Raw genomic sequence first — 27,453 nt, 5'->3', positions numbered from 1 at the left:
AAATCTTGTATCTGCCACTGTGAACTTCACAGATTCTCAATAGTTTAAGGTCAGTGGTGATATTGATAAAAAGCAGCTTTCCTATTGTGCTATGAAAGGTGTCAACATCTGGAAGATATGCATTAGTCAATGAACCCATATTTTCCAAATGACCAATGTATGATGTTATGAAATCATGCCTGATAAAACTAGCCATTCAAAGTGCAAGACAAACCAATGAGTTTTAATAGAGTGAAAAAGTTTACCTATATGGTTTTAGATGGTATACTGCAACTGACCTATGCCTGTTCAGGTTTTACTAAGAAGTAAAATTATCTAAGTATATTAAAATACTGTCCTTTTCCAACGACATACCTATGTGTGGCCAGATGCTTTAATATACTTCCGCAGAAGCAACATACACAACCAGAGTGAATGCAGAAGCACGTATGAGAATCCAGCCGTTTTACATTAAGCCGGACAGTTAAAAGATTCTCCCATCCCCACCCCCAAAGGAAAACAATGCCATTCCGAATTTTTCTGGAAAATAAATTTAATTTACGTGAAAATGTCCCTTATACAACGGAATATATCTTTTTGTTATTAAACTTTAAATTAGTACTTCTGCCATCGGAAAGCAAGAATCAAAATAGTTTAAAGTCAACGCACACCCCTCCCTACTTTGCACTATTGCTATCAATTCTTTTAATCCTCTGTATTTCTGAAAGCCCCCAAACGCCCGCCCAAGGATGGGGCCGGGAACCCTGCGATTCGCGGCTGCAGCGCCCCCTCCCGGCGGCCCTTGGCCGGAGCCACCCCAGGAGGAGGGATGACCGCGGAGGCTTCTGGGAGTTGTAGTTTGTCCTGCCCGTGGGTCTCACTGACGCAATTCCTGTGCGTCCCTAGCAGCCGCCATCCACTCGGCACCGGCCCGGGAGAGCCCTGTTCGGTGGGCCGAGTTCCATGCCGGTCGCGGTGACCTGAGCTGGTGCCGGCTGACCTCGGCTGCCCGAGGGCCGTCGCCGAAGCGCCCAGAGCGGGTGACTCAAAGTCGAGAGGGAGAACGAGCAGATCTGGTTGCAAGATCCAGGAGGTCGGCTGGGAGCGCATCTCCCCCGCATTCCCGCGCTTCCAGTTCAGGGTTCGGGGGAGCGGTGCGCGCCAATTCCCTCCAAAATCAAGGGGGCGGGACCGTGCAGACGGTCTGGCCTCCCTCACGCCTGCCCTGGCCCAGTCGCGTGTGTCTAGGTGGGGACGAAGTGACGCCGCGGCAGCGTGAGAGGAGGGAGGTGCACGTCCTCTGGTATCAAGAGGGTCCCGCGTGGGCGCGGGCTTGGCGGAGAGATCTTTTCCCTCACGATTCTCTCCTCCCGCAGCCATCGGGTCCTGCCACTCTCTTGCAGGGAACTCAAAACTGGCTGTGGGGATGGCCACCAGGGTCCGGACAGCTGCCATCTGGGTGAGTAGGGATTTTCTTTAGTTTCTGAAAAACTCCCCAAAGACCGACGTGTGCTCATCCGTCTCTTCCAGGGTTGGCGTTTGCATGGAGTTCCCTCTCCCCATCCCGCTGCCAAACCACTGGGCCTCCTTTAGGTAACGTTAGACCGTCCAGAAGCGCTTCTTGTCATCAGACTGTTAATTTACTCACTTCAGTCTCTTTTCTGCCAATTCTATACCATGAACCTTGAGTTAAAAAGACGTAATCATCCATCTTCCAGTTTCTCCGACACACATTTTCTTAGTTTTTCCCTTCTGTGTCTAAGATTTTGGGACCTCATTTGGGAAATTACCCATTTGTCTCTTTAGTTATTCAACAGTTTTATTGTCTTTTGTTTGCTGGATCCTAGGGCAGGTGCCTAGGGTGCAAAGATAAGTCATTCTTGCCTTGGAAGAGTCGTGATCTGGTAGGGATGGTGGGCAAGAAAATGTACAAGCACAGTGACACCTTAGGGGTCCTCTGAAAGCAAGCTGTGAAAATGTGTGGGGACCTACAGCACAGGGTCAGTTTTGGAAATAAGGACACTCCAAGAAGTGCCTCAGGGATTAATAAGGGAGTCTTAAACTGTGATTTGAAAGGTAAGTAAGGTGAACAAGGGACAGCCTAGGAAAAGGAAGGAGTGTGCAAATTTTAGAGACTTCAAGTGATCTAATATGTTGGTGAACTTTGAACACTACAGTTGCTGAAATGTAGAGTTTAGGATTTTGCAGGGGATGGTGGTGATGGAGTGTAAGAAATGAGGCCAGAGCCATAGGTAGAGATTGGATCGTAGAGGGCTTTGAGAGTCACATTAAAAACTTGAATTTGGGGACGTCTCTGGCAGTTCGGTGGTTAAGGCTTGGAACTTTCATCATTGTGACCCCAGGTTCAATCCCTGGTTGAGGAATTAAAATCCTGCAAGCCACATGGTGCTGCCCAAAAAAAAAAAAAAAAAACCTTGGATTTTATCCTCTAGTGGAGAAAGATTCATTGAAGTGTTTTCCAAAGGAATTTTGGGTGGAACAGTCAACATCAGGCAAGTGATGATAAGGCTTATGTACACTAGTGGTTTTGAGAAAAGAGACAGTCAGAAGCAAGTAGACTTGGTAACTAGTTGGATGTTGGTGAGGGAGCAAGAAGAGCCAGGCATAACTGCTGGAGGTCTACTTTGTGGCCCTGGATTGGGAGGTACCATTTCCTGAGTCCGCAAAGACTATCAGAGTTGTTCAGGAGGGCCAGGACATTTCTGTTGGATATGGTGGTACCCTGCAGATGCTGGTGGGCAGATGGGTAGGCATGTGTCTCAGTTCAAAGGTCTGGACAGGTTACAATGAATAGGTCCAGCTAGGTGAGCTCAAAGAGCAACTGTGCCCTGGAAGAGGACCAAGGGCAGCGTGCACGTGATGAACAAGTGAAGACAGTGGAGGAGGGGCTGAAGGTTGAGGAGCCCATCAGAAATTAGAGAAATGGAGAGATTTGTGTTTCAGAGTCAGAAAAAGAAACCTCAAAAATGGTTACCTATGAGATGATCCAGAGAGGTTAAGTAATGTTACATCAGAGAAGTTCACATTGGATATGGTGGTGATGGTAGTGGTGGGTTTTGCTGGTAATATTTCCAGAGCAGAATGTGAATGTAGATGTGTATTGGGCAGAAGTGGAAGAAGGATGGAGGGAACATGTTGGTTGCCTGTTTAGTGGGAAGAGTGGTAGCTTGAGGAGAATCCAGTGAGGTACCATGGTACAAAATCAGTCGGCTTACTGTTTATCAGTTAGCTTATTTACAGTGGCGATAAAACAGTTGAATTACTATGAACCTAAGCAATGCAGAGTACTTACACAAAGAAAACTTTACAACTTCAGTAATACAGTGTCTGCACTTCCCAGCCATGGATCTCAGCACTTTACAGATACAAACTAATCCTCTCAGCAACCTCATGAGGAAGACAGATGACACAAATGATGAAGAAACTGCTTAACAGGAAACGTCATTGTTATGTTATACATGGCGTTAAAATTGATTGATGTGAGATTGGGTGCTTGGGGAAGGCCTCATGGAGGAGGTGACGTTTGCCAGGTCTGAGGTACCAGAGCAGGCCAGCCTTGGGAGAAGCAGGTGAATGAACATGCAGGGTAGGAACAGCCATTGCCAAGGCCACGAGGTGGGGGAGGTTGGTGCCTTTGTAAACAGGAAAGAAAGTCCCCTGTGGCTATGGTTGTGGGGGAGGGGAGGGGAGGAGACAGACAAAAGGATGTCAGAGGCCCAATCAGGCTGGGAAGCTGATGTGTTAAGAAAAAAGCACAACAGGAGCTAACTTGGTTTTTCAAAGCCCTTCTGGCTGCTAAGTAAAGTGTAGGTGAAGTAGGGCAGAGGTGACCGCAGGGGTCCAAACGAGAGGTGGTGAGTGTGCTGTCTAGCACAGTAGAAATGGAGAACCTAGACAAAATTGAGGTGTGTTTCAAAGTCGAATCCTCTTTTCTGAGAATGAGCTTATGCTTGTCAACTAGTCCATCGTCCCCCTTTTTTTCTTTCTTTTTAACTGTGTTGTCTTTGTTGCGGCACATGGGCTTTCTTGAGTCTTGGTGAGCAGGGGCTACTCTCTAGTTGTAAGTGTTTGGGCTTCTCATTGCAGCAGCTTCTCTTGTGGAACATGGGCTCTGGGCATGTGGCACACAGGCTTAGTTGCCCTGTAGCATGCAGAATCTTCCCAGAGCCCTGATCAAAGAGCGTTCGTGTACTGGCCGGCAGATTCTTAACCACTGGACTACCAGGGAAGTCCTAGATGTGTCTCTTAAATAGCATCATTCCTTTTTTTTTTTTAATAAATCAGTCTGTCAGTCCTTGTACTTAACTGGAACACTTCTTGATTTTGATCATTAATATAATTACTGATATGTTTGAGTTTAAATTACCATCTTACTGTATTTTTTCTATATGCTATACCTGATCTGTTTTTTTGTTTCTTCTCTCTTGCCTTTTTTATACTGATAATTTTTTATTCTTTTTCTCTCTCTAAGCAGTTTGGAAATCAAACACAATATTCCTTTCTCTTTATAAAATTTGAATGTATTACTTTGTATTCAAGTATAGCTGATAACAATGTTGTGATAGTTTTCAGTTCAGTTCAGTTCAGTTGCTCAGTCGTGTCTGACTCTTTGCGACTCCATGAATTGCAGCACGCCAGGCCTCCCTGTCCATCACCAGCTCCCGGAGTTCACTCAGACTCACGTCCATCGAGTCCATGATGCCATCCAGCCATCTCATCCTCTGTCGTCCCCTTCTCCTCCTGCCCCCAATCCCTCCCAGCATCAGAGTTTTTTCCAATGAGTCAACTCTTCTCATGAGGTGGCCAAAGGACTGGAGTTTCAGCTTTAGCATCATTCCTTCCAAAGAAATCCCAGGGCTGATCTCCTTCAGAATGGACTGGTTGGATCTCCTTGCAGTCCAAGGGACTCTGGTGGACAGCAAAGGTTCTCAGCCATACATACACATGTATCCATTCTCCCCTAAACTCCCCATCCCATCCAGGCTGCCATGTAACACAGAGTTCCCTGTGCTATAGTAGGTTAAACATGTTATTTCTTACTTAAAAGGATTTTTTTTAATTTAAGTTTTTATTTTGACATAGTTTTAGATCTTAGAAATGTTGCAAGAATAATACAAAAGTTGTTTTATACCCTTCTTTCAGATTCCCCAATACTAAAATTTTACTGGACCTGCTTTAGTTTCTCACACTTCATTCCTGGCTCCTCTCCTCTGTTTCTCTCCGTGTACATACAGTTTTTTTGTTTTGTTTTGCTTTTTAACTGAAAGTTATTTGCCGGCATGATTTTCCTTTATCTCTAAATACTTTAGTTCTTCTTACCAATGAGAATAATATTTTATATAACCACTGATTCAGGATATTAACATTAATACAATGTTTTTATTTCATTTACAGGTCTTATTTTGATTTTGCCAAATGTTCTTTATAGAAATTTTGAGAATACTGTCCTTGATAGGTAAAGAATAACTTGAAGTGTGCATTGCCGTGGGTTGTCGTGGATCTTTCATCTAACCTGGAAATGATACCTTTCAGTGAATGGTATCGGATTCATGATCTCTGAAGAAGATTTAGCTTTGGGATCAGGGACCAGGCTTGATTACTCAGAGCTTTTGTGTGGCAAAAGTTTTATTACAGTGAAAGGAACAGAGAAAACTTCTGACGTAGACATCAGAAGGGGGATGGAGAGTGCCCCCCTCACTAATCTTAGCAAGGGAGTTATATACTTTTTCAATTGGTTATTACAGTAAATCAAAAGAATGTCTCAAGTTTGTAAAGGTCTTACCAGACCCACTCCCACAACATAGTTACTGAACATTTTATGTGACTAAGATGAAGGAATGTAGAAAAAAATGTTTGTCCTTTTCTCCTTGAGAGCCCCAGTCCTCTTTCTCTTCCCAAAGGACCCCAGACTTCTTATCAACCTACCTAAGAATTAACTCTCTCAAAAGGTTTCTCAGTCTTTCTTGTCAAGACATAATGGTTATGGAGTCCAGGGCATTTTGTGGACTATCCCTCAGTTTGGGGTTGTCTGCTACTGCTTCTGATTCATTTCTGAAATGATGTATTATACTCTGTGTCGCATCGGGGCACTGGTGACTGCTGGTATGAACTTGACTCACTTGGTGAAGGTGGTGTCTGTGCTTTCTCCCCTGTCAAGTTACTCTCTCTTCCATTTGTAATTAAGTATCAGTTGGGAGATACTGAAGTGAAGTGAAGTGAAGTGAAGTGAAGTGAAGACGCTCAGTTGTGTCTGACACTTTGCAACCCCATGGACTGTAGCCTACCAGGCTTCTCAGTCCATGGGATTTTCCAGGCAAGAGTACTGGAGTAGGTTGCCATTTCCTTCTCCAGGGAATCTTCCCGACCCAGGGATCAAACCCGGGTCTCCTGCATTAGAGGCAGACGCTTTACCCGCTAAGCCACCAGGGAAGCCCTGGAAGATACCAGTGAGACTAAATAAATATCTTCTTACTCCTCAAACTTTTACCCACTCGTTTAGCCCTCATGCATGATTCTTGTATGAAGTTTTGTTGTTTTTTTTTTTAAGAAGAAAAAACTGTCTTTTTTTGCTGATAGTTTGTTATTATGTATAGAAAATCCTAAAGACTCCACCAAAAGAGTGCTAGAGCTAATAAACAAATTTAGTAAATTTGCAGGATACAAAAATCAGTTGGAAGTTTATACACTGACAATAAAATATCAGAAAAAGAAATTTATTTCATCAAAAAGAATAAAGTAGGAATAAATTTAACCAGAAATTGAGAGATCTGTACACTGAAAATTCTAAGGCATTAAATAAAAAAAAGAAGGCACAAACAATGGAAATAAATTTACCTTTGAACAACATGAGTCTGAATTGCAGGGAACCACTTATATGTGGATACTTTTTCAATAAATACATATGCCAGTACTACCCAATCTTCAGTTGGTTGAATTTGTGGATGTAGAACTGCAGATACTCTGGGCCAACTGTAATGTTATATGTGTGAATTTTCAACTGCGCAGGAGTCGATGCCTCTAACCCCCGTGTTAGTCAAGGGTCAACTACATATTCCATGCTCATAAATTGGAAGAATTAATGCTATTATAATGTCCATACTCACCAAACAACCTACAGATTCAATGCAGTCCTTATCAAAATTCTAATAACATTTTCACAGTGATATAAAAAAATTCCTAAAATCTGTTTGGAACCACAAAAGACTACAAATAGCCAAAGCAATCTTGAGATAGAATAACAAAGCTGGAAGTATCATACTTCCTGATTTTAAACTATATTACAGTGCTGTAGTAATCAAAACACTATAGTGTTGGCATAAAACAGACACAGGGATCAGTAGAACAGAATGTGTGTATGTTTGTGCAGTTGCTCAGTCATGTCTGACTCTTTGCGACCCTGTGGACTGTAGCTTGCCAGGCTCCTTTTGTCTGTGGGATTACCCCAAGAACATGAGTGGGTTGCCATTTCCTTCTTCAATATAACAGAATAGATAGTCCAGAAATAAATCCATGCATATATGGTCAGTTTCCTACAGTGGAGCCAAGAATATATAATGATAAAATAGGTTCTTCAATAAATGGGGTTGGAAAAACTGGACAGCCACATCACATAAACAGTGAAACTGGACTCCTATTTTATACGACAGACAAAAATCAACTCAAAATACATTGAAGTCTTCAATATAAGATCTGAAGTGGTAAGACTAGAAGAAAAATAGGAATAAGCACCTTGACATTGGTCTTGACAGTATTTTGGATTTGAAACCAAAAGCAAAGTCAACAAAAGCAAACCTAACTAAGTGTGAATCAGTTTAGCTGCTCAGCTGTGTCCGACTCTTCGCTACCCACCCCGTGGACTGTAGCACACCAGGCTTCTCTGTCCATCACCAACTCCCAGAGTTTACCCAAACTCATGTCCATTGAGTCAGTGATGCCATCCAACCATCTTATCCTCTGTCGTCCCCTCCTCCCGCCTTCAATCTTTCCCAGCATCAGGGTCTTTTCAATGAGTCAGGTCTTTGCATCAGGTGGCCAAAGTATTGGAGTTTCAGCTTCAACATCAGTCCTTCCAATGAACACTCAGGACTGATCTCTAGGATGAACTGGTTTGGTCTCCTTGCAGTCCAAGGGACTCTCAAAAGTCTTCTCCAACACCACAGTTAATACATCAAACTAAAAAGCTGCGCAGCACAGGAAACCATCAAAAATGAAAAGGAAATAAGTGGCGTGCATATATAGAGAGAAGGCCACAGGAGGACACGATGAGAAGATAATGACTTTAACAAGCCAAGGAGAGGGGCCTCAGAAGAAACCAAATCTGTCACCTTGAACTTGGATTTCCAGCATCCAGAACATGATATCTGAATTAAGCTCTTAGAGACTTGATGCTTCCACTTCGGAGGGCGCAATTCCCATCCCTTGTTGGGGAACTAAGATCCTGGCTCTGTGCTGCTGTCTCTGAGGGCTGTGTCCCACCTTGGCCTAAGCCCAGCAGCCCCACAGTGCCCAGGAAGCCCCAGCAGCAGCCCATCTCCTCTTGTGTGAGTTCTTTTGTACTAGTTGACAAATGAATTTAATTTTGTTATCTTGTATACTCATTAGATACCTACCTACTGTTGGAAAGCTGTGCCTTCCCTGCCCCTCATTTTTTAATCTGCTCTGCTGGAAACAGTCTAAAAGGAAACTTTCAGACTCCTGTGCAGCTTATGATAGACTTTCTTGGTCTGTGTGTCACCTACTTCTCACTTGCCCACCTGTCTCTCCATGCTACTTGTAGAGAATTTCTTCCAGTTTGTCTTTTCGTTTACTAATTCATCCTAGTGTTGGCTGCTTAGTCGTGTCCAACTCTTTGTGACCCCAATGAACTATAGCACGCCAGGCTCCTCTGTCCATGGAATTCTCCATAATGGGTAGCCATTCCCTTCTCTAGGGGATCTTCCCAACCCAGGGATTGAATCCAGGTCTCCTGCATTGCAGGCGGAATCTTTACCGGCTGAGCCTCTGGGAAGCCCAGTTTATACTAACTTGCTATTAAACAGATTTTGGTTAGTGTATTTTTTTCATTCCTGTAAGTTCTTTTAAGTTCTTTTTCAAATGTGCTTGCTAAGTCATTTGTCCAAACCCTTGCCAAGTCATGAAGCTTGCCTTTATGTCTTCAAATCTAATATTTGATTTATAACCAGCATTCATCAGTTGCACTGTCTGTTGGCCTCGAGATTTTCTGTTGTTTTTTGGTTCTTGTTCATGTCATTGTTTTCTGAAAGCTTTTCTTGTGGGCTGGTCATTTGTTCTTAAAAATATCTCTAAGGAAAAATTTAAAATGTGGGATGAGGGTACCTTGGTCCAAAATACTTTGAAATATTTTGAAGGAGAATCAGTTATTTCATCTGTATGTACTTCACCAGGCATTAAAAAACCTACATTTTCTTAAGTAAGTATACTACTATTTCACCTAACAAAATAATTCCTTGGTGTCATGTAATACCTTCTTTTTGTTCAGATTCCTGTTTCCCCTTTTAATGTTGGCAGTTTTTCAAATCAAAATCCAAACAAGATACACACTTCTTACTATTAGCCACTTCAAGTCTCTTTTAATCCAGAGTAACCCATCATTCATTCTTTTATCCCCCCATTGTCGTTTTAAAGATGCTGAGCCATTTGTCCCATAGAATATCCTTCATTTTAGGTTTAGCTCTGTTTTCTTCTGGTCACTTTAACATATTTTCTGTCACCAACATTTCTGGTAAACTGAAATTTAGCTTTAAAGACTTTTAGACTCATTTATTAATGTTTTGGGACAAGGATTCTTGTTGACGCCTTGTTTTTTCACCTCAGGAAGCACATTGTCTGGTTGACTCTCTCTTGACAATGCAAAGATTGATTGGTGGGGTCAGGGGGTGATGGTGTGGTGGTGGTGTTGGAAAGTGTCCCATCAACCTTTTCTCATAGTTTTCCTCCTTTAATGACCTTCCGTTCAGCCAGTTGTTTCACAGTATTTACAAAGTAGTGACTTGCTAACTCTATCATTCTTTCCATATTAGTAGCAGTTTTCTGAATTTACAACCCTTCTCTAAGATAGAACATCCCTTCATTAATAGAACTGTTCATTAATCCAGAGACACAGTTTGGATAGGCTTGGCAGATACATGCTTAATTTTTTTTCCTTTCATTGCCAGTTTTCACTAAGGGGGTAGGGCCCTAGTTACCTCCATCGGTGACAACAGTGAGTTGTTTTTTGTTTATTTATTTGCTTATTTTTGGCTGCACTGGGTCTTTGTTGCTGCACGTGGGCTTTCTCTAGTTGCAGCAAATGTGGGCTACTCCAGTTGTGATGCTTGGGCTTCTCATTGTGGAGCATGGGCTCAGTTGTGGTGCACAAGCTTAGCTGCCCCATGGCATGTGGGATCATCCTGAACCAGGATGGAACCTCTGTCCTCTGCATTGACAGGAAGATTCTTAACCACTGGACCACCTGGGAAGCCCACTGATTTTTTTTTCTTTTTTTAAAATTTGAATATGATTAAGAAACTCATACATCTTAATACATTCGTTTAGTTTCAATCAGTTGCAGTCAGTATTCTTTTAGTGGGTTACATTGTCCCAGCCTTAGCCAAAGGGAACCTTTTGAGCTTGACTCTGACCCTTTTTTGGAAGACTGTTTGTCTTAGCTGGCTTTCTGGCTTCCTTGATTTTGGGCCCAAGAAGATGCTCAGGGCTCCTTTGACTATTTCCTGTCCCAGATGTGGAATCAAGCTTTTCTCCAGGAATCTATACCTTTTAGGAGGGAATGTGCTTGGGGACCTCAATTGATACTGGAATGTCAACAATGAAACTCTAAGCTGTTTCAGTAAGGAGACCTAGGGATCTTTGGAAAGCAAAAAAATTACAGTTCATATTGATGTTTCCAATTCAAATTATAGAGTTTTCAATTTTTTTTTTTTAATTACTCTCTTTGGGGTGGAAGTAACCCAGTTGTTCACTGTGAGATGAATGGATAAACAATGGAATGTGTATGTGTATATTCAACCTTAAAAAGAAATGAATTTTGACACATGCTACAATATGGATGAACATTGAGGACATTATTTTCAGTGAAATAAACCAGTCACAAAAGGACAGATACTACAAGATTCTACTTACGTGAGGTTCTGTTACTGAACCAGGTTTGTTCACCTAACATGCAGTGAGCCAAATGCTGGGATGCTAAAGTTTGTAGCAGAGAGTTTATTCATGAGCCAGCCAAGTGAGGAGATGGGAGAACAGATCTCAGCTCTCCCTCCTTGAAGGTGAGGGACTTGAGATATTTATGGGATAAAGAACTTGTGGTGGTGGTTTAGTTGCTAAGTTGTGTCCAACTCTGCAACCCCATGTTCATGAGATTTTCCAGGCAAAAATACTGGAGTGGGTTGCCATTTCCTTCTTCAAGGGATCATCTTGAAAGTATATGGAAAGGTGATATTGGAGGTAGGGAAAAGATAGGCAGGCCTATCTCAGTTACATGCTTCTTTATGGAATACATGTTCAAATGTAGAAGCACTTAGCATGATCTGAGGTGGAATTTTTGGCCCTCTGACGTCAGAAGGTCATTCATTGGACATGTGTGCAGGACCAGTCTCTAGTCAGTGGTCCTAGCCAGTCTTGGCTGCCTTGAACTGGACGAGCGCTGACTCCAGGTTTCTGAAAAACATCTGAAGAGCTCATTACTATGACCCATACATCAGAGGTGTTACCTAGGGGCTGGTTAGGGAATCAAAAGATAATTAAGGCAAACTTGGTCAGTGAGGGTGGCTTATAAGTAGAGGGGTTTTTACATGCTGTTCCCCTAGCTACTGTTCTGTAAGACAAGCTCAAGAATTTCTGTTGGTCATTTAATCCTTTCTGTTAATCCTATGGGGCATGGTTTCAGTTCCTAGAGGAGTCAGAATCATAGAACGTATGATCCATGATGGTTGTCAGGGAGCCATGGTAGGAGGAGAATGGGAAGTTATTGTTCAGAGGATGTAGTTTTGCAGGGTGAAGAGTTCTGAAGATGAATGTAAATGCTGGTAATGGTTACACAGCACCATGAGTGTACTTCATTGCACTTAACTCTTCACTTAAAAGTGGTTAAGATCATAAGTTTTATGTTATGTATTTTATGTTATCACAAGATGAGCTGTGACTCTTACCTCACCCAATACCAAAAAAATTTACTCAAAATAGAACATAGACTTAAATGTAAGAGCAAAAGCTATAACATTTCTAGAAGAAATCACAGGGGAAAATATTCACACCCTTCTCTGAGGCTAAAGTTCTTAGAAAGCTCTTTTATAGACTGTGCTTTTGGAGTTACAAATGGACAACACCAGGATAAAAACTTTTGAACTTCAAAGTCAGTATTTAGAAAATGAAAAGATAAGTCACAGACTGGGAGATAGTATTATATTTGCAAATCATGTTCCTAATAACAGATATATCCGGAGTTTATGAAGAACGCTACAGTTCAATAAGACAGACAACCTAGTTTAAAAAACGGGCAAAGGATTTGAAACAGACACATCACCAGAGAAGATGAATAGATGGGAACCACCTGGAAAGATGTTTAACATCATGAGTCATAAGGGAAATACAAATTATCATAATGAAGCTCCACTTTATACCCTCTAGAATGGCTGTAACCAAAAAGACAGAAAGTGTTGACAATGATGCAGAGAAATTGGAACCACTATAGATTGCTGGTGGGAATATAAAATTGTGCAGTCAATTTGTAAAGGTTAAATATAAAATTAAATATAAACTTACTATACAATGCAGCGATTTTACTTCTTGGAATTTACCCACGGTAAAGGAAAACATGTTCACACAAAGATTTGTATAATAACTCAGAACTATAAATGTGGCTTAAGTCTTGAATGTACAGACAGAATGGAACACTATTCAGCAATAAAGGAGCAAACCGCGGGTGTGTGTGTAACATGAATAAACCTCCAGAGCATTGTGCTGGGTGAAAGAAGCCAGGCACAATATATATGGTCCCTGTCATATGAAATGTCCAGATAATGCAGATTTGCAGACAGAAGCAAGGCAGTGGTTGCCTGGGGATCAGAGGTGAGAATGACCTTGGTTTTAGAGGAATCTTTGAGACAGTAGGAATGCTACAAACCTGGATTAAAACTTTCCATTTATTAAAAATCATTGAATTAAAAAAATACTCGTTTATAGAAGCTTTATTGGGGTATGATTTATATACCATAAAACTCACCTTTTTTTAAATTAATTCATTTTTATTAGAGGATAATTGCTTTACAGAATTTTGCTGTTTTCTGTCAAACCTCAACATGAATCAGCCATAGGTATACATATATCCCCTCCCTTTTGAACCTCCCTCCCATCTCCCTCCCCATCCCACCCCTCTAGGTTGATACAGAGCCCCTGTTTCAGTTTCCTGAGCCATAGAGCAAATTCCCGTTGGCTATTTTACATATGGTAATGAAAGTTTCCATATTACTCTTTCCATACATCTCACCCTCCCCCTCTCTTCATGTCCATAAGTCTGTTCTGTATGTCTGTTTCTCCACTGTTGCCCTGTAAATAAATTCTTCAGTACCATTTTTCTAGATTCCATATATATGTGTTAGAATATGGTATTTATCTTTCTCTTTCTGACTCATTTCACTCTGTATAATAGGTTACAGGTTCATCCACCCCATTAGAACTAACTCAAATGCCTTCATTTTTATGGCTGAAAACTCACCCTTTTAAAGTGTACATTCATTTTTAGTTTTCACAGTTGTCTAAATATTACCATGTCCAATTCCAGAACATTATCATTACTTCCAAAAGAAACCCTGTCCCCATTCAAAACCCACTGTCTATCCCTTCCTTCCCCTGTCCCCTTGTCAGCCATTTAGCCTACTTTGTGTTTTCATGAATTTCCCTTTCCTAGACATTGGTATAAATAGAATCATATCACATGTGTGGCCTTGTGTATCTGGCTTCTTTCATTTAACACTGTGTTTTCAAGGTGGCTTTGTGTTGGTCTCAGCCTGTCAATAGTGATGCTGTGATTAGGAATGCCTGGGGCGGGGGCTCACCTGGGCCCCACCAGTCACAGCCCCCACAGACATTTCCCCGATGAGCCAGTGCCGTGGTTGGACCTGCCCTTGTGCTTCTTACTGTGATTACAAGATGCATCTCAGCGACAACCATCAGGGAGCTTTAAAAACATAGTTTATTACTGAGCACCCTGGGAGGAGGTGGCACACCAGGGCCACACAGCAGAGAAAGAGCGAGAACATGGACTTGGAGTTCTGCCTATATTTGGGTCACTGGGGCTTGCTGGTTCATTATTTATTGGTGAATTTAAAATATAATTAAGAAAGGCACAGGAAGGGGAGAGCGGAATCACTCAATGAGCAGTCATCCCGGTCACCCAGGGCTTTCTACAAGGGGACTGTCAAGGTGGGCAGCCTGGCTCTTTATCTAGTTGTGTGGCTGGAAATGAACTTACCCAATATTGATGTCTCTGAAGTGGTACCTCAGAAATCAGAAGCTTTTAGTACAATCAGGCATTTGCATTATAGTCAAAAACAGCTAATTGTCAGGTACCTATACAGTGTAGTACAGAAGTTCATCATATAGTAGCATTCTTCAGTACTTTTTATGGCTAAATAATGTGTAGATCACATTTGGTTTATCCATTCATCCATTGATAGGTATTTGACTGTTAGAGTCATGCCATTAAAAACATTTGTGTGCAAGCCTTTCTGTGGACATAGGCTTTTAATTCTCTTGAGTAGATACTTTGGAATGGGATTTCCAGGTAATACAGTGATCCTGCGTTTAACACCTTGAGAAGCTTCCAAGCTGGGTCCAAAGTGGTTGCTCCACTTTACATCCCCACTAGCTGTGCAGGAAGGTTAAAAACTTTACTCTTGTATCTTTTTGTCATGTGCTAGATATCTTGGGTCATAATAACAGTGATATAACTGTCATGTCCTATAGCAAACATAAGGTGGTTTTAAAATAATGACAATTTGTTCTACTGACGGGTACTAAATGAAGTTTAGTAAGTCTTTGTACCTCATTTTCTCCGAGGAATACATAGTTAAATACCACATGTTAAGGTCAGAAAGAAATATGATTGTCTCTTACAGTTTTGTTTCCAGTTGTATAAACAGATATATTTGTTGACATTTTCCACTTCAGTGATTGCCTTCCCTCCTCCTTTTGATCATGTAAAATATTTACATTATTCAAAACTAGTAATGGAAATAAAAACAAAGATAAACAAATGGGACTTAATTAAACTTAAAAGCTTTTGCGCAGCAAAGGAAACAATAAATAGATTAAAAGACAAACCTCAGAATTAGAGAAAATAATTGCAAATGAAACAACTGACAAAGGATTAATTTCCAAAATAAACAAGCAGCTTATGCAGCTCAATACCAGAAAAACAAACAACCCAATCAAAAAAATGGACGAAAGGTGTAAACAAACATCCTCCAAAGAAAACATACAGATGGCCAACAAACACATGGAAAGATGCTCACATCGCTCAGATGAGAAATGCAAATCAAAACTACAATTAAGTATCACCTCACACTGGTCAGAATGGCCTGGAGAGGATGTAGAGAAAAGGGAACCCTCTTGCACTGTTCAGTTCAGTCGCTCAGTCGTGTCCGACTCTTTGCGACCCCATGAATCGCAGCACGCCAGGCCTCCCTGTCCATCACCATCTCCCGAAGTTCACTCAGACTCACGTCCATCGAGTCCGTGATGCCATCCAGCCATCTCATCCTCTGTCGTCCCCTTCTCCTCCTGCCCCCAGTCCCTCCGAGCATCAGAGTCTTTTCCAATGAGTCAACTCTTCGCATGAGGTGTCCAAAGTACTGGAGCTTCAGCTTTAGCATCATTCCTTCCAAAGAAATTCCAGGGCTGATCTCCTTCAGAATGGACTGGTTGGATCTCCTTGCAGTCCAAAGGACTCTCAAGAGTCTTCTCCAACACCACACTTCAAAAGCATCAGTTCTTCGGCTCTCAGCCTTCTTCACGGTCCAACTCTCACATCCATACATGACCACAGGAGAAACCATAGCCTTGACTAGACGGACCTTAGTCGGCAAAGTAATGTCTCTGCTTTTGAATATGCTTCTAGGTTGATCATAACTTTTCTTCCAAGGAGTGGGCGTCTTTTAATTTCATGGCTGCAGTCACCATCTGCAGTGATTTTGGAGCCCCCAAAAATAAAGTCTGACACTATTTCCACTGTTTCCCCATCTATTTCCCATGAAGTGATGGGACCAGATGCCATGATCTTCGTTTTCTGAATGTTGAGCTTTAAGCCAACTTTTTCGCTCTCCTCTTTCACTGTTGGTGGAATGTAAATTGATAGACTGTGGAGATTCCTTGATAAACTAGGAATAGAACTACCATATGACCCAGCAGTCCCACTACTGGGCATATACTCTAAGGAAACCAAGAGACACATGTGCCCTAGTGTTAATTGCAGCACTTTTTACAATAGCTAGGATATGGAAGCAACCTAGATGTCCATTTACAGGTGGATGGATACAGAAATTACTATACATATATACAGTGGAATATTACTTAGTTATAAAAAGAATGCATTTGAGTCAGTCCTAATGAGGTAGACAAACTTAGAGCCTGTTTACAGAGTGAAGTAAGTCAGAGAAAGATATTGTATATTAATGTATGTGTATGGAATCTAGAAAGATAGTACTGATGAACCTGTTATTTGTAGGGCAGCAATGGAGATGCATATTCAAAAGCAGAGACATTACTTTGCCGACTAAGGTCCGTCTGGTCAAGGCTATGGTTTCTCCTGTGGTCATGTATGGATGTGAGAGTTGGACTGTGAAGAAGGCTGAGCGCCGAAGAATTGATGCTTTTGAACTGTGGTGTTGGAGAAGACTCTTGAGAGTCCCTTGCACTGCAAGGAGATCCAACCAGTCCATTCTGAAGGAGATCAACCCTGGGATTTCTTTGGAAGGAATGATGCTAAAGCTGAAACTCCAATATTTTGGCCACCTCATGCAAAGAGTTGACTCATTGGAAAAGACTTTGATGCTGGGAGGGATTGGGGGCAGGAGGAGAAGGGGACGACAGAGGATGAGATGGCTGGATGGCATCACTGACTCGATGGACGTGAGTCTGAGTGAACTTCGGGAGATGGTGATAGACAGGGAGGCCTGGCGTGCTGTGATTCATGGGGTTGCAAAGAGTCGGACACGACTGAGCAACTGAACTGAATAGAGACGCAGACATAGAGAACAGACTTGACACAGTGGGGGAAGGAGGGGGTAGGACGAGTTGAGAGAATAGCATGGAAACACATTGCCATATGTAATACAGAAAGTGGAAATTTGCTTTGTAGACACAGAGAGCTCAATTCAGTGCTCTGTGACAACCTAGAGGGGTGGGATGGGGTGTGAGATGGGAAAGGGGTTCAGGAGGAAGGGGACATATGTATACCTGTGGCTGATTCATGTTGATGTATGGCAGAGGTCAACAATATTATAAAGCAATTGTCCTCCAATTTTTTTTTTTAATGTATAAAGTAAAAGATGGAATCATGCCTGTATCCAGACAAGCTTCCATCTCTCCTACTCTGTCCCTTCCCTCCTCCAGAGGTAATCCAAGTTTCTAGTTCATTTTAGTGATTCTTTTGGAAGTAAATACATACATACTTGACCTGACTCAACACAGCCTTGTCAGGAAGGCTTTTTTCTGCCTCTTGCCCTGGGTTTCCTAGAGCTCAATATGCCTTGTATTCTAACGTGTTTCACCCATTTTTACACCTTGTATTTTATTGTTAAAACAGCTTCTGGAATGAGCGTCCTCTGGGCCTTTCCTTCTGACTGCTTAATGCGTTTCTGCCCTCCCTTTTCTCCCCTTTCCCTCTCATCTTCTGAATCTCTTTTCTCTTCATCCCTCTCTTTGCCTGAATTTTTTTTTTTTAATTCTGCTGATTAATTTGGTCTCCATTTCGCAGTGAAGACCCAACCTCCTAGGAGGGGCTGTTTGCCCATCATTTCTCAGAGACCCCAACACTGTTTGATCACTTAATAACTTTGGGAACATCTTTTTTAGTCACCTGCAGCCCTGTGCCTCAGGGGTTCAGATTCCATTTGGGAGGTGCTCTCTCTTTGGGGGTGCTCATTTACTGGTGACTTTGGAGATTGGCACCTGTGGCCCCTGCTCCCCCCAGCAATGCAGTTAGGTTGCATCTGCTAGATTCTGAGGTTTGTGAGGAGCCCTGTTACCTGGGTCCATTTGTCTGTGGATGTCTCTGGCTTCTTTTACTATTCTGATAGCCTCTTGTTTCTATTGGGGGATTAAAAGACTACACTGCCACCCTGATCTCACCCTACTCTTAATGTTTCATAACAAAAAGTAAGACTCAGAGAGAGAGATTAATTGAGTTGTTCATGGACATCCAGATTATTGAGAAGAAACTCTACTGAAACAGACTGTTTCATCCAAGATCTATTTCCAGTGTCCACCCACCTAAAGTAAGTGAAAGTGAAAGTCACTCAGTCGTGTCCAACTCTTTGTGACCCCATGGACTATACATACCATCCATGGACTTCTCCAGGCCAGAATACTGGAATGGGTAGCCTTTCCCCTTCTCCAGGGCATCTTCCCAACCCAGGGATTGAACTGGAATCTCCTGCATTGCAGGTGGTTTCTTTACCAGCTGAGCTATGAGAGAAGCACAGAAAGCAGGGTCATTTACTCCTTAGCACCTGGCATCGTGTTCTTTTTAAGTGTCTGCCCGAAGTTGTTTAAATCTCAAGGTGGTTGCTGCCCTTTCGGGGTTCCTGGGGGTCTGTGCAGAGTCTGGGTGGGAGGCTATAGTCAGTGTCCTGGGTTCCCTATTTCCATTTCCTCTCACTTCTGTCCTCTCAGCAGCACTGGCCACAGTCCGCAGAACCCCCGATGCAGCCGGGGTGAGTGCATTCACTAGCAAAAGAGACCAAGGTTAGAAATGTGCTCTCAGATGTGTGCTTGCTCTTGGGTCTACAGGTGCCACCTCTCCAGGAGCGAGACAGTTCATGCAATGTGAGCAGAAAGCTCCAAAGTGAGAAATCCATCCTGGGTCAAGGGACCCCTGACCAGAAGCCTCTCCCTGGAGGACCCCGGCAGAGGCCCAGGAGACCTGGGACAGCACAGGTCCTGGAGTGGCTGCTTATTTCCCAGGAGCAGCCGGAAGCCAAGAAATCCTGGGTGAGTCCTTGTTTGTTTATTTCCACTTCTTTTCTTTATTCCTTTTTAAATTTTTTTCGTAGGAAGGGGGATGGAGGTCCTTAGGTGGGAAGGTTAAAGTAACTTTCTCCTTAGGTCGTGGAAGGTCCCCAAGGTCCCTGTTTCCTGGTTTCCGCAGACTCAATTTTCAGCTCCTCCACCCCATAATTTTTTATAATGCACATTGTTCGGTTTATGTCTTTACAACGTGTGTATCATTATTGATGTGAATCCACTTTTAATATATCTTCATGGCATGTACATGTGTATCTCCTGCTCTATTGCTTATATTTTTCATTAAGCACCATCCTGTTAGATGACCATCAGCAGTGTCTGGGTCTTCCTTTGCCTCACATTCTCTGTCAACTTTTAAGTGCTGTTATTCTTTTTAATTTGAGCCATTCTGGTATGGTGGTGTCTCTGTATGGGTTTGCTTTGCATTTCCTGCTGGCATGTTTTTTGGATATTTTGTTACCTTACGTGGATGTTTTATGCCTTTTCTTATCCTCTAAAAGCCGTTCTTTATATTCTGGAAGCTTCTTAGAAATGCTGAGTTTCAGGCCCCACCTCAGTCCTGTTATATCACACTTTTGTTTTAACAAGATTCAGTGATTCGTGCACATTGACGTTCAAAGCAAACTTGATACCAAATCCATATTCATGTTTTACCTGCAGTGCTTCTTTCACCTCCAGTATTTTGTTTTGACAGTTTTCAAACACAGGGCAAAATTGAAAGCATTTTACAGTGAACATTTGTATACTCATCACCTTAAATTTACCTTTAACATTTTTATTGTATTTGTTTTATCACATTGTCCATCTTTCCATCCCTCTGCATCTCTCATCCCAGCTTATTTTTGGTGTATTTCTTAATATATTTCAGGCATCAGCATGCCTCCCTCTTCAGTTTGCATAGCAGTAACTGTTGTTCAGTATTTGTTTACAAGCTGGGTTTTTGTTTGTTTGTTTTGCCCTTTCATTCTGTTAATGCTGTCTTTTGATGAACAGCTGTTTCTAATTTTAACTTAGTTTATATATATTTTTTTATTACTAGTGCTTTTTGTGTCCAACCTAAAAACTTTTTTCTTATCCAGAGCTCATGAAGACATCATTCTTTGTTCAGATTTATCTTTTCACAGGTAGACTCATAATACATGTAGAATTATTTATGTTTCGTGTGAGTAGGAGTCAAGATGTGTTTTTTTTCATCATATTGTCTAATTGCCCAGTCTCACTGAAGTGAGATTGACCTCTCCCTATGTCTCTGCAGTGCCTCCTTGTTGTATATCAGGAGTCCATAAAAATGGTTTGGTTTCAAAACTCATTCTGTTCTATTGGTCTACTTTTCTATCCTTAAGCCAGTTTCACACTATATTTATAATGTCTTGCTATCCAGATGCTTCTGGTTTTGGTTATGAATGCTGTCAACATTCATGTGTGGGTTTTTGTGTGAACATGAGTTTTCAGATCAGTTGGGTAAATATCTAGGAGCTTGATTGCTGGATTGTATGGCGATTCTGTTTAGCTTTGTAAGAGACTGTCTTCAGAGTGGCTTGCAGTTTTGCATTCCCACCTGCAGCGAATGAGAGTCCTTGTTGCTCATACTGACCAGTACTTGGTATTGTCAAGTTGTTAAACATTTCACCATTCTAATAGAAGTAAGGTGGTATTTCATTGTGGTTTTAAGTTGCATTTTCCTAATGGCTAACTAGTATTATTGAGTATCTTTTATATGTGTTTTATTCTTTTTATATCTTTGGTGAAATATCTGTTAGAGCTTTCCCTCATTTTAATAAAAATGGATTGGGTTGTTTTCTTGTCATTGGTTTTTTAAATTCTTTTTTTTTTTTACTGAGGTATAGTTGATTTACAATATTTCTGTTTTGTAAATAAGCTCATTTGTACCCGTTTTTAAGATTCCACATATAATTGATATATATATCTCTCCTCTGACTTACTTTACTCAGCATGGCAATCTCTAGGTCCATCCGTGTTGCTGTAAATAGCATTATTTTGTTCTTTTTTATGGCTGAGTAATATTCCATTGTGTGTGTGTGTGTGTGTGTGTTCAGTCGCTCAGTTGTGTCTGACTCCTTGCTACCCCATGGACTGCAGCACACCAGGCTTCCCTGTCCTTCACTATCTCCTGGAGTTTCCTCAAACTCATGTGCATTGAGTCCATGATGCCATCTAACCATCTCATACTCTGTCACCCTCTTCTGCACTCAGTCTTTCTCAGCATCAGGATCTTTTCCAGTGAGTCAGCTGTTCACATCAGGTAGCCAAAGTATTGGAGCTTCAGCTTTAACATTAGCCCTTCCAGTGAAATATTCAGGATAGATTTCCTTTAGGATTGACTGGTTTGAACTCCTTGTTGTCCAAGAAACTCTCAAGATTCTTCTCCAGCACCACAGTTTGAAAGCATTCATTCTTCAGTTCTCTGCCTTCTTTATGGTACAACTCTCACATATGTATATCACTCCTGGAAAAACCACAGCTTTGACTATATGGACCTTTGTCAGCAAAGTGATGTCTCTGCTTTTTAATACACTGTCTAAGTTTGTCATAGCTTTTCTTCCAAGGAGCAAGTGTCCTGTAATTTCATGGCTGCAGTTTTTCATGGCTGCTGCATATTTAGACTCTCTCTAAATATGTACATACCACATTCTTATCCATTCCCCTGTAGATGGACGTCTAGATTGCTTCCATGTCCTGGCTACTGTAAATAATGCTGCAGTGAATATTGGGCTACATGTATCTTTTCAACTTACAGTTTTCTCCAGATATATGCCTAGAAGTTGGATATTTGTGTCATATGATAATTCTCTTTTTAGTTTTTTAAGGAACCTCCATACTGTTCTCCATAGTGGCTGTACCAATTTACATTCCCATCAACAACACAGAGTTCCCTTTTCCCCACACCCTCTCCAGCATCTAGTGTTTGTGGATTTTTTTTGATGTTGGCCATTCTGACTGGTGTGAGATGATACCTCATTGTAGTATTGATTTGCATTTCTGTAACAATTAGTGATGTTGAGCATCTTTTCATGTGCTTTTTGGCTATCTCTTGTCATTGATTTTTAAGAGTTTTTTAAGAGTTTTTTTATTCTAGATTTAAATCCTTCATAAGTGATTTCCAAATATTTTCTCCCTGTCTCTGGTTTGTCTTTTCATTTCCATGACAACAACTTTCACAGCAAAATACTTTAATTTTGGTAAAGTCTGTTTTCTAAATTTTAGTTTTTTAAGATGGGTTTTGCTTTTGGTATCATATCTAAAGTTTCATTGCCCAAACAAAAGTGCATAAGATAAAACTTTTTCTCTGAAATTTGTATAGTTTTAGTTTTCACATTAAGTCTATGATGCATTAGTTAGTTTTCATATGGGGTATGTATTGAGTTTCATTTCTTATGTCTGTGGATGTACAATGGTCCAGCACCATTGTAAAGCACCATTGTTGTAAAGATGATCCTTTCTCTGTTGAAATGCTTTTGTGTCATGTTAAAAAACAACAACAACAAAATCTTCAAGAGACAGTGTTTATGTGGGTCTATTTCTAGGCTCTCATTTCTGTTCATTGATTTTTGTGTCCAATTTTTCACTAGTATCATGCTCTCTAGATTTTATGCTGCTGCTAAGTCGCTTCAGTCATGTCCGACTCTGTGTGACCCCATAGACAGCAACCCACCAGGCTCCCCCGTCCCTGGGATTCTCCAGGCAAGAACACTGGAGTGGGTTGCCATTTCCTTCTCCAATGCATGAAAGTGAAAAGTGAAAGTGAAGTCGCTCAGTCATGTCCGACTCTTCACGACCCCATGGACTGCAGACCACCAGACTCCTCCATCCATGGCATTTTCCAGGCAAGAGTACTGGAGTGGGGTGCCATCAAATTGGGCTAGTGGCAAATGCTTAACCTTTGTTCCCTCAGAATCATCTGGCTGTTCTAGTTTTTTGTCTTTTCATATTAATTATGGAAGAGATTGTGGATAGCTACAAAAAAAACTTGTTAGTAAATCTGTGAATCAAATTAGGGAGAATTCACTTCTTAACAATACTGAGTTTTCCAACCTGTGAACACCCTGCATCTTTTCCATTTTTTTAGATCTTTGATTTTTTAAAACACTGTATTTTAGAGCATACATATTTCTACATACATATTTTATCATCTTAACCATTTTAAATGACACTTCAGTGGTATTAAATTTATTCTTTTTATTTATTTATTTTTGGCTGCACTCAGTCGTCATTGCTTTTGCGAGGGCTTTGTCTAGTTGTGGTGAGTGGGGGCCTCTCATTATGGTGGCCTCCTCTGTTGTGCTCCTAGAGCTGGTGCTCTAGGCATGGGCTTCAGTAGTTGCAGCACACTAGCACGATAGTTGCAGCTCTCAGATTCTAGAGTGTGGTGGGCTCAGTAGTTATGGCGCACAGGCTTAGTTGCCCTGCAGCATAGGGAATCTTCCTGGACCAGGGATCAAACCCATGTCTTCTACATTGGCAGGCATGCTCCTGTCCACTGCCCTACTAGGGAAGTCCTTCAATACATTCATAAAATTGGCAATCATAACTATCATCTGTCTCCACAACTCTTCCTCTTGAACAACTGCAAGTCTATATCATCAAAACCATAACTCCGAACTCCCCCCTCTCCATAAGCCCTGTGAAAGGTTGTTGAATCACGACACCGGGATTCTTGGCCCCTGGAGGAGAAGAATTCAATCCAGGGCCAGAGACAAGGCTTGATCGCTCAGAGCTTTTGTGTAGCAAAGTTTTATTAAAGTATAAAGGAGATAGAGAAAGCTTCTGACGTAGGCATCAGAAGGGTGCAGAAAGAGTACCCCCTTGTTAGTGTTAGCAATGAAGTTATATACTCTCCAATCAATCCAAAGAATGTCTGGAGGTTGTAAGGACCTTACCAGACCTACTCCCATAATTTACATTTTAAGATAACAGAATTAGCCAGAAGGTTTAATCCAGAGACTGTCCTCAGGCAGGATACATTATTGTTATATAATCCTAAGGAATGTAGAGAAGGAAAAAAAAGCTTGTCCTTTCTTCCTCCTTGAGAATTCCAGACCCCTCTCTCCTTGGGGACCCCTAGACTTCTTATCAACCTGCCTAGGAAATGACTCTCTCACCTGGAAAGCGCCATTCTACTTTCTGTTTCTATGATTTTGACTATTCTAGTAGTACATACTGGAGAAGGCAATGGCAACCCACTCCAGTACTCTTGCCTGGAAAATCCTATGGACAGAGGAGCCTCGTAGGTTGCAGTCCCTGGGGTCGCTGAGATTCGGACACGATTGAGCGGCTTCACTTTCACTTTTCACTTTCATGCATTGGAAAAGGAAATGGCAACCCACTCCAGTGTTCTTGCCTGGAGAACCCCAGGGACGGGGGAGCCTAGTGGGCTGCCATCTATGGGGTCACACAGAGTCGGACACGACTGAAGCGACTCAGCAGCAGCAGCAGCAGTAGTACATACAGTACTTGTATGTATACAGACATACAGTAATTGTCTTTTTGTGACTGACTTATCTCACTTGACATAATGTTCTCAAGGTTCTTCCTGGTTTTATTGCAGAACTTTCTTTTTAAGATAGAATAATAATTTGCTGTGTGTATATCACATTTTGTTTATCCATTCATCCATCAATGGACACTTGAATTACTTTCACGTTTGAGCCTCTGTGAATGACAATGCTGGTATAAGCATGGATGTACAAATATCTCCTTAAGACTCTGCTTTCACTTCCTTTGGAGATATACCCAGAATTGGAGTTCCTGGACCATATAGTAATTCTAATGTTTAATTTTTGAGGCACCATCAAGCTGTTTCCCACAGCAATTACACCACGTTATATCCCCACCAGCCATGTACAAGTGTTCCAGTTAATCCATATCCTTGCCAGCCCTTGTTATTTTCATGGTATTTGAGAGCCATCCTAATGGGTGTAAGATGAATCTCATTATAGTTTTGATTTGCATTTTCCTTAATGATTAATGATGTTCACCATCTTCATGTGTTTATTGGCCATTTGTGTCTTCCTTGGGAAAATGTCTATTTACATCCTTTGATCACTTTTGAAGAATTTTCTTTCATTGAGTTTTAGTTCTTTATGTATTCTGGATATTAACCCCTTATAAAATACGAGACTTACAGATACTTTCTCCCATTTGGGAATTGCCTTTTTACAATGTTGATGTGTTTTGATGCAAAAAAATTTTAAATTTTCATGAAGTCCAATTGATTGGTGTTTTCTTTTGTTGCTTGTGCCTTTTGTCATATTCAAGAAAGCACTGTCAAGTCTAACATCGGGAAGCTTTGGTTGCTATGTTTTCCTCTGAAGAGTTTTACATGGTTTTAGGTTTTACATTTAGGTCTTTGATCTATTTTGAGTTTGTTTTTATATATGGTAATAAATAAGGGTCCAATTTCATTTTTTTCATGTGGATATCCAGCTTTCCTAGCATCATTTAGTGGAAAGACTTTTCTTTCCCCATAAATGGTCTTGGAACCATTGTCAACAATCATTTAACCATATATGCAAGGGTTTGTTTCTGGTCTCTCTTCTATTCCGTTGTTACCTCTATGCAAATACCATGTTGTATGTCAGTCTTTCCGTCTTTATGCCAGTATCACGTTATTTTGGTTACTAGTTTTCTACTAAGTTTTGAAATTAGGAAGTCTGAGTCCTCCAACTTTGTTCTTTTTCAAGATTGTTTTGGCTATTCAAGGTCCTTTGAGCTTTTTTATACATTTTAGGATGGCTTTTTCTCTTTCTGGAAAAAATATCATTGAAATTTTATTAGGAATTGCATTGAATATGTAGATCACTTTGAATACTACTAACATATTATTAAGGAACATAAAGTATGTTTGTCTTTATTTATGTCTCATTCCTTTTAACAAGGTTTTTAGTTTTAATTTTACAATTCATTTACTTCCTAGGTTAAGTTATTACTTTTTAAAATTTTATTTATTTATTTATTTTTGGTTGCACTGGGTCTTTGTTGCTGCACATGGGCTTTCTCTAGTTGCGGAGAGTGAACAGGCCGCACTTCGTTGCAGTGCACAGGCTTCCCATTGCTGTGGCTTCTCTTGTTACAAACCACCGGCTATAGGTGTGTGGCTTCAGTAGTTGTGGCACAGGAGCTCATTAGTTGTGTCTCGGGCCCAAGAGCACAGACTCATTAGTTGTAGCACGTAGGCTTTAGTTGCCCATAGTATGTGGAATCTTTTCAGACCAGAAATTGAACCAGTATCCCCTACATTGAAAGGCAGATTCCTATCCACTTTACCACCAGGGAAGTCCAAATTATTAGTTCTTTATAATGCTGTTATAAATAGAATCATTTTTATAATTTGCTTTTCTGATTGATCACTGTTAGTGCATAGAAACACAGCTCATTTTGGTGGGTGACTTTGTGTCCTGTTATTTGCTGAATTCATTTATTCTAACTAGGTTTTCTGTGTGTGTATGTATGTGTGTGAAATCTTTAAGGTTTTCTACATATAGGATGATATTGTCCATGAACAAAGAAATAATATTACTCCGTTTCTAATTTGGATCCCTGTTATTTGTTTTTCTTGCCCAGTGGCTCTGACTAGAACTTCCAGTGCTGTGTTGAATAGAAGTGGTGAAAGCAGGCGTTGGTTCCTCATTCCTGACCTTAGAGTAAAAGCTTTGTCTTTCACCATTGAGTATGATGTTCACTGTAGAATTTTAAGATATGACTTTTATTATGTTGAAATACTTTCCTTCTGTTCCTACTTCACTGAGTGTTTTTATCATGAAAGAATGTGGAATTTTGTCAGTGCTTCAGTTGAGATAATCTTCTTTGAGATAATGATTTTTTCAACTTCATTCTATTAATGTGATGTATTACACTGAGCAGTTTTCCAGTGTTGAAACATTCTTGCATTCCAAGAATAAATCCCATTTGTCATGGTGTATAATCTTTTTAATAAGCTTACTAAAGTTATAGCATTCTGATTTGAATTTATGCCAGCTTAACTTCAGTGACATACAAACACTGCTCCTTTACCAATCTGTCCCAACTCCGTTTGGTTGTTGATGTCACATGTTTATACATTGTGTGCCCCAAACCATAAATTAACAATTATTTCAAATGCTTTAGTCTCTTATAAGTATATAAATCAAAGTTAAAATAATACTACCATTAATGATTACACAGGTATTTACCTTT

The 27,453-nt window shown here is 40.9% G+C and overlaps 1 protein-coding gene across 1 annotated transcript in view; it reads left to right on the top strand.

Annotated features, from left to right (window-relative positions):
- ZNF268 (zinc finger protein 268) overlaps positions 885-27,453 on the top strand; it is a 36,829-nt gene continuing 10,260 nt past the window's right edge. Inside the window, 2 exon segments of the mRNA XM_018061460.1 lie at positions 885-1,438; positions 19,027-19,227. Coding sequence (XP_017916949.1) covers positions 1,406-1,438; positions 19,027-19,227 — 234 coding nt within the window. The 5' untranslated portion in view covers positions 885-1,405.

The sequence above is a fragment of the Capra hircus genome, chromosome 17, assembly GCF_001704415.2.
Source record: "Capra hircus breed San Clemente chromosome 17, ASM170441v1, whole genome shotgun sequence".
NCBI lineage: Eukaryota > Metazoa > Chordata > Mammalia > Artiodactyla > Bovidae > Capra > Capra hircus.
The sequence above is the reverse complement of the archived record's forward strand: the minus strand, read 5'-3'. Positions and strand labels throughout refer to the sequence as shown.